The sequence below is a fragment of the Oncorhynchus mykiss genome, chromosome 6 (assembly GCF_057628025.1).
Source record: "Oncorhynchus mykiss isolate SJ-2025 chromosome 6, ASM5762802v1, whole genome shotgun sequence".
NCBI classification, from domain to species: domain Eukaryota; kingdom Metazoa; phylum Chordata; class Actinopteri; order Salmoniformes; family Salmonidae; genus Oncorhynchus; species Oncorhynchus mykiss.
This window is the reverse complement of record NC_143027.1, coordinates 21,656,349-21,671,550: the sequence shown is the minus strand read 5'-3', so window position 1 is coordinate 21,671,550 and position 15,202 is coordinate 21,656,349. Positions and strand designations below refer to the sequence as shown.

Sequence of the window (15,202 nt, the reverse complement as noted above, 5' to 3'; positions counted from 1 at the left end):
CTGCAATACACCTTTTCAGAATGTAGTCTGCCCTAAAACCCCACCGAAGAAGATATTGCTCAATGTGGTTGTAAAGTGAAAGGTCTTTGCTGGAGCTATACCACACGTTTAGTTATACAAATATTTGGCTATACTGCGTAAGATATCTATGGTACTGCTGTGCCACACTCTGGCTGGCTGATGCGCTGCTCCTTCTGAAAAGTAGACACACATGTCGACTGAGCATGCTCCATCTGGGCTGTGCAGAAGGAACCAATAGAACAGCAGCTATTGTCACATGACCGTGGCTGAACGTGTGCGCCGGGTGGGGAAAGGAAGGGGAAGCAGTGTACTTTGGCTCGGTTCTTTTTCCCTGCCCCCGTCTTACTCTCGCTCAACAACTAAGGCCATCGAGAAAGCAGGTATGAAGCTACTCTATTTTTCTAAACTTTTTCAAGGGCCTTGTTCCAAATCTTACTTGCATTTGCTGTACTTTGTGGGTTTTCCTAGTAGTTTGAGATTTGTTTGTTTTGTTTTTCTCAACCTTTTACCTTTTTTTGTGAGTGATTTACGGATTTGAAGGTTGGATTCTTACAGTACAGCATCATTTGTAAAAATACTAAGGGGTACTAGTGAGTTCTGTCTATTCATTAATCACTCTCACACTGGCCTCATTTACCCCTACCATTCTTTTACATGATGTGCTTATCCAGAACAATTTACAGGAGGTTAATTTGGGATTAAGTGCCTTGCTCCATAGCACATCAACAGCTGTTTCACCTAGTTGGCTTGGGGATTCAAACCAGCAACCTTCCAGCTACTGGCCCCACGCTCTTAACCATTAGGCTATTTGCCTTCACCCTATTCCACTTAATGGTACTAACAGCTGTAATCTTTTAGGTGACGATTTTGGAGAGGCCAGAGTATTCCTCCAGGACAGCCATGGAGCGCAGGGGAGTCAGTCAGGAATCAGAGGCAGGGAAAAGACATCCTAACCCCCGCTCTGTGACACCCACAGGGGCCAAGGGGAAGAAGGCTCTGAGTGCTAAATCGCACGTGAACAAAAAATCCAAAGCTAAGATGACATCTGTTCACGGCTCAGTCGCTGGGTCCAATGGTTTTATTCTGCATAAAAAACAAGCGAGGGCAACCCCTCAAAGGAAAGGTGGTTCACCCCATGGACCAAGCAAAACCCCTCCAACTCCTGCAGACAGTGGTAGAGAAGCTGTTATAGCAGGGATCTCAGATGTACAAACTCCTAGTTATCCATGTCTGGACCCTGCCCCAACATCCAGTACACAGTGTGCATGGAAGACTATGGGCAAACCTGCCTGCAATCCGGCAGCACTGAAGGTAATGTTCATCCAACCCCAGTCCATGATGTTTCATGCTTTTAAATGACTGGTGTCTGAACTCATAAGAGTCTGTTGTGAAGCGTTTAAGCAGGGACGGAGCAGAGTCGAGCATGGAAGTCTTGGGGATGGAAAAGACAATGGCACCTTCCCACATCAAGCTACCTCCGAGCTGTAAAGGAAACAGGGTTGTCTCTACCAAGTCACAGCCAGGTTAGTCTGCCTTGCTGGTAAGACTGTTCTTCTATCTAAACTGTCTCATATCTCCACTCTATGTAGTGATGGCACTTGTAGTTAGTTGGCACCTGCACTAAGTTGGGACTAGTTATGACATACTGTACTTGCCTGCTTGGACCACCTTCTGCCACCTCACCGTCCCAATGTATCTGCAGGGTCTAGGAAGAGGAAGAGGAAGATGGGAATGTATAACTTTGTCCCTAAGAAAAAATCCAAGGTGTTGAAGGTTAGAGACCCATCTACTCTATTGTAAAGATTTGTGTAGAAATGATGAACTTTGTTTCGCTCTAATAGTGTCTGAATGATTATCCTCTTCTCCCTGCAGAAAGAGAGCTCATTTGTAAAGGCAGGGCAAGAAAGCGGCAGAGAGAAGAGAGTAGACCTGACGCACAGAGAGATTTGTGAAATAAAAGAAAGCCAAGCACTGTTAGCCGAGCAGTGTGAAGAAAAGGCAACTGACGTAAGCAAAGGAAACAAAATGGAGGAAGAGGACGGCTGCAGTAAGCAGGAATACACTGAACTGACTTTAGAATCTCTGGATCTGAAAGCCCAAGAGGAGCTGTTCTCTCCTCCTCTCTCAGGTAAGTTTACCCAGAGATGGTTTACACATTTTGTCATGAGTTATTAAATGATTCTTGTACAATACATTACTATGCTGTACATTCAATCTGTTTTGTTGACCTGGATGTGTTATTTTGCAGGCTTTCCAGCTGATGGTGAGGTGACAGAGACAGACCTGTCTGAAGAGCTCCCTCTGTGCTGCTGTCGCATGGAGACCCCATGCAGTGGGGAGAGCCTGTCCCAGACTGAGCACACCTGCATGGCCACAGAGAGTGTGGATGGCCTGGTAAAGCTGACCTGCTCTGAAGCGAACTTTCCCTAGTCTTGCGCTCCAGATTTCTTCCCCAAAGTTTGAAGTAGCCTTGGGACAAAGTTAACCGTTCCCAGCCTTTGTGTGTTGCACTAATGTCTAAACAACCCTTATTTCTCTTTTTTTCTTCTATCAATCCCTCCGTTCATCTCTTCACTACAGGTGAGTCGGTGTCAGAGGAGTGTGCTGAAGTATGAGATGATGCGTCCCTCCAACACAGTGCATCTGCTGGTTTTGTGTGAGGACCACAGAGCCGGCATGGTCAAGCACCAGTGCTGCCCTGGCTGTGGCCTCTTCTGCAGAGCGGTAAGTGGAGGGATGCAGCAGGGATCAACCAAAATAGACCTGGCTGGCTGGTCACACCAGTCGCACTGCTTTATGATGCATGTTGGTTGTTCATTCTTAACACTCCTTTGCCTTTTTAATATCTGACTATTTAATGTATGTTATGCAGGGGAGCTTCATGGAGTGCAGACCGTATGGCAGCATCTCTCACCGTTTCCACCGTGGCTGTGCCTCAGTCATCAAGGCCCAGAGCTTCTGTCCCCACTGTGGAGAGGATGCCACCGGGGCCCAGGAAGTCACTGTTCCCAAAACCATCTCCAATCCTGTCACTGTTCCCAAAGCTGAACCTGTACTTCCTTCTGTGCCAGCTGTTCCTGCTGTTTACCCTGTGGCACTTCTTCCCGTTGTGTCCACCAGGCCCCTCATTCACAGGGCAAAGAAGACCACTGAGCTTGAGAGGAGTCTGGACACCTCCCCCAACAGGCAGTTTAGGCTTGACTCTTCCATTCTCAATATTATCCCCCTCTATCTTTGTGTCTCTTGTAGTATATTTTTCTCTTTGCATTAGTGCGAGCATGGAACATTTGCTAGGCTATTTAGGTTCATATGTAATGCTAATGATTGCTGTATGCTGTTTTGCACTAGCCTGAAGAGGGAGATGTTAGGTGATGGAAAGGAACCAGCTAAAACGTCACTGGAGAGCATCCTAATGGCCCTGGATGATGAAAAGTAAAGTTACAAGGGGGCTATTTTTAAAGTCGCTCCTTATTAAACGTTTAACAATTTGGATGAGATAATACTATATTATACACAACGCAGGTCATTATTGTTTCATGTCAATGATGAATATAATAGCACTCTTACAGATGCTGATACAACCCCCCGCCCTCTCTCTTTTGTGTATAGTATGAGGCCGAAGAAAGTAAAGTATCACACAAAGCAGCTGTACATCTCTGCCCATCACGGAGAGCTCCAGAAAGTCATCCATCTGCTGGGTATGTACACACCACATCTCCGCTTTATAAGCCTAGTTACTTCCTACATGGAGGCAGCTCTTCTAATATTTTAACTTCAATGAAAAAGATCACAATAACCTACTGATTTATTTTCATGAATGATATTATATGATCTACTTTATTGTCCCAGAGGAGAAAGTTGTTAATTACCCTTTGAGTCATGTTGACAACTTTGTTCCAGTGGATGGAAAAGACCCCAACTACCTGATGTACAGCCAGAACAAGAGGACCCCTCTACATGCTGCAGCATCTGAAGGACACCAGGAGGTCTGTCACATGCTCGTCCAGGTGAGGAGATGTACTCTGACATGTAGCAGGTATTGGCTATCTTTTCACAATATAATCACTTGGTGTACAAGTGTGGCAGATGGCTAAGTTAGCTTCACTACTGCATTCCTTCAGAGATTTGAAGTACTGTCCCCCACAACAAGAACATGTCTTTGCTTTTCTGGGTCAGTGTTGATGGTGCTTCTTGAGAATGTTGTGTTTACTGTGCAGAGGGTTGATGTTTTGCGTCCCAAACGGACAGAATTCCCGCTCCATTATACTGTGTAAGTATACATGGGTGAAAGGTTTTGGATTTCCTATCCCCCCTAGGCTGGAGCTAACCTGGACATGTTTGATGAGGAGCAGAGAACCCCCCTGATGGACGCCTGCGAGAACAACCATCTGGACACGGTCAAGTACCTGCTGAGGGCCGGGGCAGCGCTCAGCCATAAGGTCAGTGTGTGGAGCATAGCTCATTGATCACCCCATGGATAGCCATGATCTTCTGTTAACCCAACCAGCATTGTTACCGTTCATATCATCTCCTGTGGGCAGATTCTGTGTGAAGACCAAGAGAATCTGGCAGAAATAAATGGGATGCGTGAGATCCGAACAACATTAGTTCTGTGTTTTGTTTTGTTTTTTTGTCACTGGTTATTTGGACGTATTAGGATTAGGGAAGATGGTGCTTAAACTGCTTCGCGCGTGTGCCCACACGGATTGTGGGCACACGCGGGCGGGTTCCTTTTGCGAGGGTGGAGACTTCGTTTTTGCCGGAACTCTCAATTTCATACACATGAGCACAGAAATGAATCATGCAGCAGCTGTCCAAATTATGCTAAATTGACAAGACCTTTGCTAAATGAGCTGGTTTCTGGTGGAAAGTGATCAAACTGTTTTAAGTCCATGACACGCACATGTCTAAAACTATTTACCAGATACTGTAGCAGCTCAAGATCTGTGCCTCTTTAAATAGTCATTTAGAAAAAGACTAACATTTTCATCTTCTCCTGTCAGGATATTAAGGGCTCAACCTGTCTGCATCTGGCTGCTAAACTTGGACATTACGATGTAGTTCAACATCTCCTGTCCAAGGCATCCAAGCAGGTCAACTGTCAGGTATTTACAGATCCATGCCCTGCTCCCTCTTCTACTGACAGGTCCTGTTGACATTTTAACTGCTTCATTCAAACCTCCACTCTTTTATCCATCCATAATTCATGTGTAATCTCAGCAAGTGTTTGGCAGGATGAGTTGGAGGTCAGTGCTGTTGGAAGTCAGCCCAGTTCAACAGTGCCTATTAGGATGTTAAATATGTTGTGGGTAGTATTAAATGGATTGTAATACTCCTGACCTTACCAGGAAAGTTAGACTGAGATGATCGTGATTCCAGGGGATTTACCATGTTTTGCCTTTCATTTTAATGCCTACAAACTGTTAGTAAAGTTAAGCCTTTTCACATACATGTACAATAAAGGAATCTAAAGCCACCTTTTATATCCATTGGTAGAAGCATACCTCCAATATTCAAATAGGCAACAGAATGCAAAGCAACGATTGGTTGTGCTTGGTTTCAGGATGACGGTGGGTGGACCCCCATCACCTGGGCTATAGAGTACAAGCACAGAGAGCTGGTCCTATTGCTGCTCTCCAGAGGGGCTGATGTTAACATCCGAGACAAGGTCAGTACTGTATAGGATGCATACTGTTCATCCTACTGTACATCTCATCGCAACACCTTACACCTTCTGTTCTCACACCTGTTACAGCCTGGGGAGGGAGGCTAGACACAGGCACGGTTCCAGTACTCACTGACATGTGGGATGGATCCCATGGGTTTTACCTACAGTATATGGTGTAATCTAAATTAAAGGGATACTTCGGAATGTCACCTTGGGAGAACACTTATTAGTCCACTTACTTTCTTGAGGAAGGAACTACTTAAGTCATAGCAATAACTATTGAAAAAAGAGAACATATCAACTGGTCTGTATAAGGATAATTTATTCCTCAGACATTTGTATACCGTAGGTGACATACCTGTGTATTGTTACGTTTTACATAAATACCCCCCAAAAAGTATTTGTAACCTTTTTATTTATTTATTTTTATTTTACCTCTCTGGTGTTTTTGTGGAAGGTATTCTTCTGGCTATGTTTTCCATGTTGACCTATGACCCCCTCTCTAGGAAGAGAACATTTGCCTCCACTGGGCAGCCCTGTCTGGCTCCAATGACATCGCTCAGATTCTGCTTGATGCCAGATGTGACCTCCAGGCAGTCAACGTCCATGGGGACTCAACTCTACACATCGCTGCCAGGGAGAATCAACTGGAATGTGTGACGTGAGTAGTACACCGGTCTCTGTTCTCCCAGAGCTGCAGCATGACACCAGATTGTTCTTGAACGATAGCCTATCCCACCTGGATATATAGATAGGTTATCATAAGCGCACTAGCCTGCAATGAGCCCAGTTTTATATATATTCACACACACTCACATACAGAGACTGTGACTGCTCTAGCCTGGCCAGTGGGGGGCAGGCATGCTGCTGAACCATAGCCTTGCTGGGGGTGTGAGAGATTCTAACCATATCCAGTATGATGTCTGCTCCTCCAGACTGCTTCTGTCCCAAGGAGCAGATGTGAACCTGAAGAACAGAGAGGGGGAGACCCCTCTGGACTGCTGTATCTACAACTCTAAGGTGTGGGTGTCCCTGAAAACTAATAAGAAGCTGACAGATGCCAGGAGAAGCAGGGACAGTCATAGGGAGAAGGTCCTTAGCAGGTAGAACAACATGGTCTAGCTTATGGAGGGAAGAGGGAACATGAAGAGGTCAAATACAATGTAATTACTGTATATGTGTTGATTATTTGTCGTCCTCTCTGTCTTCTTCAGGGACATCTCTCGGGGATATGAGGCAGTCCCCATCGCCTGTGTGAACGGGGTGGACAGTGACTCCTGTCCTGATAACTACAAATACGTCCCTGACAGCTGTGTTACCTCCCCAATTAATATAGACAAGGACATCACTCATTTACAGGTGAACCTCCAGTGCTCTGTGAAACACAGTCAATGTCCAATCCCATCTTGTTCTGCTTCATAAGTTACTGTGGGCCAGAACAAGTGACATACTTACTCTTAACAAGTGTTGTTTAAGGAAGATCTCACTCCTCCTATTTCAGCATTGTGTATGTACAGATGACTGCTCTTCAAATAGCTGCATGTGTGCCCAGCTCAGCCTGCGCTGTTGGTATGACAAAGTAAGTACATACAGTGCCATGCGAAAGTATTCGGCCCCCTTGAACTTTGCGACCTTTTGCCACATTTCAGGCTTCAAACATAAAGATATAAAACTGTATTTTTTTGTGAAGAATCAACAACAAGTGGGACACTATCATGAAGTGGAACGACATTTATTGGATATTAACTTTTTTAACAAATCAAAAACTGAAAAATTGGGCGTGCAAAATTATTCAGCCCCCTTAAGTTAATACTTTGTAGCGCCACCTTTTGCTGCGATTACAGCTGTAAGTCGCTTGGGGTATGTCTCTATCAGTTTTGCACATCGAGAGACTGACATTTTTTCCCATTCCTCCTTGCAAAACAGCTCGAGCTCAGTGAGGTTGGATGGAGAGCATTTGTGAACAGCAGTTTTCAGTTCTTTCCACAGATTCTCGATTGGATTCAGGTCTGGACTTTGACTTGGCCATTCTAACACCTGTATATGTTTATTTTTGAACCATTCCATTGTAGATTTTGCTTTATGTTTTGGATCATTGTCTTGTTGGAAGACAAATCTCCGTCCCAGTCTCAGGTCTTTTGCAGACTCCATCAGGTTTTCTTCCAGAATGGTCCTGTATTTGGCTCCATCCATCTTCCCATCAATTTTAACCATCTTCCCTGTCCCTGCTGAAGAAAAGCAGGCCCAAACCATGATGCTGCCACCACCATGTTTGACAGTGGGGATGGTGTGTTCAGTGTGATGAGCTGTGTTGCTTTTACGCCAAACATAACGTTTTGCATTGTTGCCAAAAAGTTCAATTTTGGTTTCATCTGACCAGAGCACCTTCTTCCACATGTTTGGTGTGTCTCCCAGGTGGCTTGTGGCAAACTTTAAACAAAACTTTTTATGGATATCTTTAAGAAATGGCTTTCTTCTTGCCACTCTTCCATAAAGGCCAGATTTGTGCAATATACGACTGATTGTTGTCCTATGGACAGAGTCTCCCACCTCAGCTGTAGATCTCTGCAGTTCATCCAGAGTGATCATGGGCCTCTTGGCTGCATTTCTGATCAGTCTTCTCCTTGTATGAGCTGAAAGTTTAGAGGGACGGCCAGGTCTTGGTAGATTTGCAGTGGTCTGATACTCCTTCCATTTCAATATTATCGCTTGCACAGTGCTCCTTGGGATGTTTAAAGCTTGGGAAATCTTTTTGTATCCAAATCCGGCTTTAAACTTCTTCACAACAGTATCTCGGACCTGCCTGGTGTGTTCCTTTTTCTTCATGATGCTCTCTGCTCTTTTAACGGACCTCTGAGACTATCACAGTGCAGGTGTATTTATACAGAGACTTGATTAGACACAGGTGGATTGTATTTATCATCATTAGTCATTTAGGTCAACATTGGATCATTCAGAGATCCTCACTGAACTTCTGGAGAGAGTTTGCTGCACTGAAAGTAAAGGGGCTGAATAATTTTGCACGCCCAATTTTTCAGTTTTTGATTTGTTAAAAAAGTTTGAAATATCCAATAAATGTAGTTCCACTTCATGATTGTGTCCCACTTGTTGTTGATTCTTCACAAAAAAATACAGTTTTATATCTTTATGTTTGAAGCCTGAAATGTGGCAAAAGGTCGCAAAGTTCAAAGGAGCCGAATACTTTCGCAAGGCACTGTAACTACATCAAGGCAAAGTTCACATTACAAGGCAAAGTTATTGCTTTCATGTATTTCAAATGGACATTATCGACTCTTGCAGCTCCCATATGATGTGTTAGCTGTGTTATATTAATGTGTAAAGTGTGTTGCTTGTGGTTGCTCAGGAGGGGCGTCTGCCTCTGGAGTTCTGTCAAAAGGAGCCTCCGGTCCTGTTTGAGTGTAACCACGCCTGCTCTTGTTGGAGGAGCTGCAGGAACCGTGTGGTTCAGAATGGACTTAGGTAACAGAGCCTCCCTTACCCACCAGCATCCTGTCTACCTTTTTTCTGTTGAATACAGTATTTCAGCCAAGCACGATAACATTAGTTTCAAATATGGCTTCGGTGTAACACTGCACAGTCATATCTGACAAATATATTTTTGTCTATTTCCTGTACGGTACTTGTTATCAGTTAGTTGGACTGGATCTTGTCTTGTCTGTTTTCAGGGCTCGGCTGCAGCTCTATAAAACCCAGAGGATGGGCTGGGGTGTGAGGGCACTGCAGGATATTCCTCAAGGAACTTTCATTTGCGAGTGAGGCCCTGAATGTTATGGAAGACATGCTTGAATTCAAGCGTTTGGAAAAGTGCCTAACCATAACTAAAAATGTATTGTTTTAATTGTAGTTTCAGAATCAGGAAGAACACTTACAATGTATGTTTTTAGCATACAAATTACATGAGCCAATATTCATGTCATGAACAGATCATGTTAAAGCGGGAAGTATGTTTTTCATTTTAATGTTGTGGTTACACAGATTATATACAGCGGGATCTTTATTGTGCAGGTATGTGGGTGAAATTATTACTGATGCCGAGGCAGATGGCAGGGAAAATGACTCATTCCTCTTCACCCTGGACAATAAGGTGATTTTTCATTTTAAGTCTATGAGAAACTCACATTTTTATTGGCCAATGGGGTATTCTGAAGTTGAGTGTAGTATTGTTACTGTAGCATGTTTGTACAGTGCTTTTGTATACCAATGGGAGGTGCTCCAGAGCACACAATGCCACAGAGTCCGAGACAACATTATTTTGATACATGTTCCTCTTACAGCACTTCTCTAGTGTGTTTGCTTGTTGGCTATTTGTTACCCTGAAACATGTACAATTTAATGACTGTATGCTACTGCCTCACAGGAGGGATCAACATGACAGCCTTTACTAATGTGTGATTCTATTAAATTCATTGAGTGAGTGATTGCTTCATCTACTGCCTTGCAGGTGGGTGATGTGCACTGTATTGATGCGCGACTCTTTGGCAACATTGGCCGGTTTATTAACCACCTGTGTGAACCTAACCTGCTAGCAGTCCGAGTGTTCACCATGCATCAGGACCTTCGGTTTCCACGCATTGCATTCTTCTCCAGAAAGCCCATTCAGTCAGGCGATCAGATTGGGTGAGACGCATAAAACAATAATTAGATAGATGGTGAATTTTCTATGTTGTATTAATGTCAGGCTATAGAATCAATCAAAATACTCTAGCAATAGGCTCCAGTACATGTGCATTGATGGCTACCCTGTGTTCCCCATTCAGGTTTGACTACGGTGATCACTTCTGGAAGGTCAAGAGCAAGTATTACAGCTGCCAGTGCTTCTCTCCAAGGTGTAGACACTCGTCAGCCGCTAGAGCCCAGAGCTTAGAGAGGGTGACCAGCCCAGCCCCAGCCCAACAGTCATGTGCCCATACTGCCGTAACACAATCATAACACCCCTATGCCACCTCGGTCCTCCCCCAGCCATGGTGGGGATCTTTCTCTCCCTTATCACCACTATGACTCCTTTTTTAAATGTAGACTGATATGAAATGTCATTTTAATGGCTTTGCAGACAGAAATCAAATGCTAAGGGTAGCCTAGCCCTAGACTGTGACAAATGCTCACCTTTTCCATGTATCTTTTTTTAATTAAGTGTGCAATATAGTAATAAAGTGCATTATAAAACATTTAATTGTCGGATTTGTTGATGGGTATTCCAGTTTACAAGAAATATGGGAGGAGCCAATGCCAATGAATAATGGCCTATAGTAGGATAATGTAAATATATTATTTTATCCATAAATAATGTAATATGTCAATTATAGTATCCTAGGGATTGAACACTTTTGACAGCAGTGATGACAGCTGGTATTGAATTTGATGTTACTTCCACCCATTAAGCTATATATTTAAAGGCACTTGAAGCACCACACAAGACAAGAAGCAGGCACGTAGTAAATTGTGTTAATTTTTGCATATTGAAAAGTAACATGATACAAAGCAGATTACAGCTGAGTGTTTAGGGTTTACCAAATAATCATCTGCTGTAGCCTAGGCTACCCCTATGGAGCGATTTCAGTGCCTACAGAAATATTTTTGAATTTGTAATGCACAAATTGAATCATGGAATTCATAATTTTAACTGAAATGAATGAATATTGCATTCAGTTTTAAACTTTAATTGAATATTCAATATTTATATATTCAGTTTCAATATGGTAGATATTGTGTTCATTGTCTGTGTATCAAGTTTACAAGCTATTTCAAGTTTATCAAAGTTTAATTTATTCAACTTCTCAGACAAGTTCAATTTATGAATTCAATTTGTGCATTAAACATTCAAAAATATGACATTTTAATTAAATGTCCTAATGCAAATTCAAAATTATAATATTCAAATTCAATTTCTGTTGCCACTGAAATTGCGCCATACATCCCAACAGGTCCAACACCCATGATAATCCAAAGCGCAATGTTACTTGAATGGGAGGGCGGATGCCCTCTGATGGGGAACAGAAAGCATATACATGTTCCAAAGTCTCAGATTTCAGGAATGGGCTCATAATAACTTATAGCCAAAGCAGTTCAAACGTTAGAGCCTAATTCACGGGCTCCATACTGGCGCAGCGGTCTAAGGGACTGCATCTCAGTGGCGTCACTACAGACCCTGGTTCTATCCCGGGCTGTATCACAACCGGCTGTAATGGTTTGCAAACTTGTTACAGATATATATAAATACTTAATTTCAATATTAAATTACATTTAAATGTAATGCAATATTAATTCAGTTCAGTTTAAAATCATGAAATGAAAGTTACACTTATGAATTCAATTTGTGCATGAAACATTCAAAAAATATTGCATCCTAATTCAATATCCAAATAAAAATGCCAAATTATAAGATTCAAATATAGTTTCTGTTGGCACTGAAATTCTGCAGGTCATATTAAGACTATGTGAAGAGTTATAGACCTACAGTCAGTGTCCACATTTCATTTCACCCATCTCAAAAGTAGGCTACAGTTCCCTTGACGTGCCTCAGACCTATTTCAAGTCCCGGTCTTGTGACTGTCGAATTTGTATAGCGCCTCACAATCGTCACACGTAACATAGCCGGCACTGCTATCATATTTTTTTTACCACTTCACCAAATTTTTCCCGAACATTACTTTTTTGGCCCTCCCTTCTCTTTATTTTCAACTCTCCGGTTCGCATCTTTTCTCTTATTGAAGAGACATTGTCCTTTCTGCCTCAGTGGATCTACATGAACTTTTTCTGCAGGTTCTCAAAAGCGATTGGTGTGTTGGATATTTGGCGCGTAAAGTAATGCCGGACAGTTTAGGTTAACGCACTAATGTCAGATGGCCCAAACAAATTATGACCCAACCGCCACCCACCAGCCCTTCATCCACACAATATGTCATGACACTATTAGTCAACTCGCACATCACTAATGCCCAGGACAGCAACATTCCAGGAGATAGCGGATGAAAAAATAAATACATTTTTGGGGGGAGTGGCTTCATTATTTCAACATTTTGCATTGTTTGACGCGATTTCTCAAGAAACCGTGATTATTCTGATCAGGGAGAGAGAGAGGAGCTGATTCCTTCTTTCTCCCTGGTGCTATGGATACAGAGACCGTACAGGTGGAGCCACTGCCTGGCGTCTTTTTAGTCACGTGTGTCGATTCATAAGGAGTACTGGCTGGAGAAAGTGGTTACATTATACATTGCCAGGGAGTGATTTAGCGGAAGCAGAGGTGCCAACCCCGTGTTTTCTCGTTACACCGTGCCCGAATTAATAGGGAGATTAATGGAACGGATCATGTGAGGTATCTCGTTTTGATAAGAAACGTAGGAGGTAATAAAACATATTAACTTGAACGCGCAATGGCAAACCAATCGAGTCGGAAACACCAGATAAATGCATCTATTTTATGTGGACCGTATTGTAAGTCAGCTATGCAGTCATAGACTTATGTTATGCGAATGAGGCGAATTGTTATCGCTCGACATGTGTTAAACTGGATGTTTTTTTTTAAAGCTTATAGCCCAGTGAAAGAGGACATATAATATATATATATATAAAATATATATATCCATTCAGCCAGAAGAACACTAATGGACAAATATGTGACATGGAAATATAAACTTTATCCTTCATTTTTCATATAATTTGGACATCTGGACAATTGGCATAATGGGAAGTAACAAGGCGGAGACAACCAAACCGAATCTCTGAAGAAAAATAATTGTATTTGTTGAATATTCTCTTGAACATTCCACACACCGAAAGGATCGCGTGGCTGGAACAACTGTGTGTGTTGTGATGCTTTTTCTCTATCTTTTATCTAGTGTCAGTTTAGATTTTTTGAGTAAGATTAGTGCGATTCTAGAATGGCTCGCTTCGAAGAGGAACTATCTAACCGGCGTGGAGGGGTCTGTCAAGCGGGCCCACCAAGAGGGGCAGGTAAGCCAGCAGGCCCCCCAAGCGGTCCTAGGGTGTACAAACAATCAATGGCCCAACGAGCCAGGACAATGGCCATTTACAACCCCATCCCTGTCAAGCAGAGCTGTCTTACTGTCAACCGTTCTCTATTCATCTTTAGTGAGGACTGTATCATACGGAAATATGCCAAAAAGATTACCGAATGGCCATATCCTTTTTTGCTTAAAACAACCTATTTCTGGTACCAGTACATTATTTGTTTATAAGCTTATCAATGGGATTTAATGTCAACGTGATTGTGCACAGGGGGCAAAGTTCTAGACTATAGGGCATGGTTTTAAGTGAATTTGTTGTAGGCTGTAATATGGCATGGAGGAACAACAGCTGTTGACTTTGTAATACAGTATAACCCATCTCAGTAGGCCTATATAGCCTATAACCACTCTCGGATGAGAGGACCCTACAATGGAGTAATTGGTGATACTGCTCAGCCGGATATTTTGACTGGATTTTGTGAAGCACCATACATTTATAAGTGATTAGGCCTACGCATTTTACGTTCTACTTTCCTAATGCAATCGATTCCGGTATATAGGCTAAGTAAACAAGCCTATGTGATAGTCTGCCCAGGGGACTATGCCATTGTTACATATCAAATAGCTGCGGCATCGCCCCATTTGTTTCTGGGACCAAGTCTCTCCTAGTGTTTTATATCACTAACCTACAGTAGCTACTGTGTACACGTTTCAGCACCAGCGCTCTCCAAGGTGCTAAACTTACCCACGCGCAAAATGCTGCTCAACAGTACATGGGAAAATAGCGGGAAGGCTGTTTATTAAACACAGACAGGCTATTTTGCGTGTGTGTCCTATCAAAGCAGTGATCCATAAGAATTATGTGCTGGTCGATTTCTCTCAAAGTCAAACATAGAATGATCATGTTTAGACACTAACTCCGGTGTAGGCCATTATTGGTAGGCATTGGAACAAAAATAGGGATAAACAAAAGCTTGGAAATTAGTTGTGTATGTAGTTTAGTTTACACAACCAATTTGATTTCATGGCAAAATTGATTAATATGGTCCTTTATGTCCCGTAAAATGCTCTGGCAGTGTTGACCACCTGTTGATATGAGATATGTTATATAATTTTCCAAATGAGGGTTATCAATATCCTCTACAGCTTGTCAAAACTGTGCATAGAGAAACAGTCACTATTTCATGAGATTTGATTAATTAGCCTTTTGAGGTATTGCAATTAATGTGGATACATTTGTTTTATGGTATCCATTACTTGCATAACTGCTTGGTTAACTCTGGTGCTGAGTAAACACTTCTCAGCCTTTAGCTTATCTGTGTATTTCCAAACCACTCTGCAGTATTTCTATTTTCTCCCTTGAGTTAGATTCTAGGGTCATGGGGCCATTATAGTAGCCCTAGACCAGTGAATGATGTCACATTGGCTGTTGATGTACTGTAGCCCATTGGCTGAGGTGAGGTGCTAGTCCTCTGTGCACCAATGTTTCCAGAGGAGAGATATAGCCTCCATAAACAACCATGCAATT

At 42.6% G+C, this 15,202-nt stretch overlaps 2 protein-coding genes across 3 annotated transcripts in view; both read left to right on the top strand.

The window, feature by feature from the left end:
• The first annotated feature begins 254 nt into the window (after window positions 1-254).
• On the top strand, window positions 255-10,875 carry ehmt1a (euchromatic histone lysine methyltransferase 1a). Of its 2 annotated transcripts, none has more exons than XM_021605606.3 (23): window positions 255-401; window positions 880-1,332; window positions 1,415-1,544; window positions 1,724-1,794; window positions 1,894-2,149; window positions 2,270-2,415; window positions 2,602-2,745; window positions 2,894-3,207; window positions 3,370-3,453; window positions 3,631-3,719; window positions 3,922-4,028; window positions 4,338-4,460; window positions 5,025-5,126; window positions 5,585-5,689; window positions 6,196-6,350; window positions 6,625-6,792; window positions 6,904-7,048; window positions 7,191-7,268; window positions 9,054-9,169; window positions 9,376-9,462; window positions 9,716-9,794; window positions 10,152-10,327; window positions 10,468-10,875. In XM_021605606.3, the coding sequence occupies exons 2-23, from the start codon at window positions 922-924 to the stop codon at window positions 10,637-10,639; spliced, it is 3,258 nt and encodes a 1,085-aa protein (XP_021461281.2). In that variant the 5' UTR covers window positions 255-401; window positions 880-921; the 3' UTR covers window positions 10,640-10,875. The 2 variants fall into 2 exon arrangements, with proteins under 2 accessions (XP_021461281.2, XP_021461280.2); XM_021605605.3 differs by having other exon boundaries at window positions 270-401; window positions 2,894-3,210.
• Window positions 10,876-12,925: 2,050 nt separating this feature from the next.
• The window catches only part of cacna1ba (calcium voltage-gated channel subunit alpha1 Ba), a 170,078-nt gene continuing 167,801 nt past the window's right edge, over window positions 12,926-15,202 (top strand). The window contains exon 1 of the mRNA XM_090237216.1: window positions 12,926-13,847. Coding sequence (XP_090093342.1) covers window positions 13,588-13,847 — 260 coding nt within the window. The 5' untranslated portion in view covers window positions 12,926-13,587. The remainder of the gene's footprint in view (window positions 13,848-15,202) is intronic.

Bases quoted from the DNA above. Each gene is read 5' to 3' on its own strand.
- ehmt1a (XM_021605605.3), top strand. From the start codon at position 922: ATGGAGCGCAGGGGAGTCAGTCAGGAATCAGAGGCAGGGAAAAGACAT. The intron at 3,720-3,921 runs GTATGTACACAC...ACTTTGTTCCAG, and splicing joins GAAAGTCATCCATCTGCTGG to TGGATGGAAAAGACCCCAAC. The intron at 10,328-10,467 runs GTGAGACGCATA...TTCCCCATTCAG, and splicing joins CAGTCAGGCGATCAGATTGG to GTTTGACTACGGTGATCACT.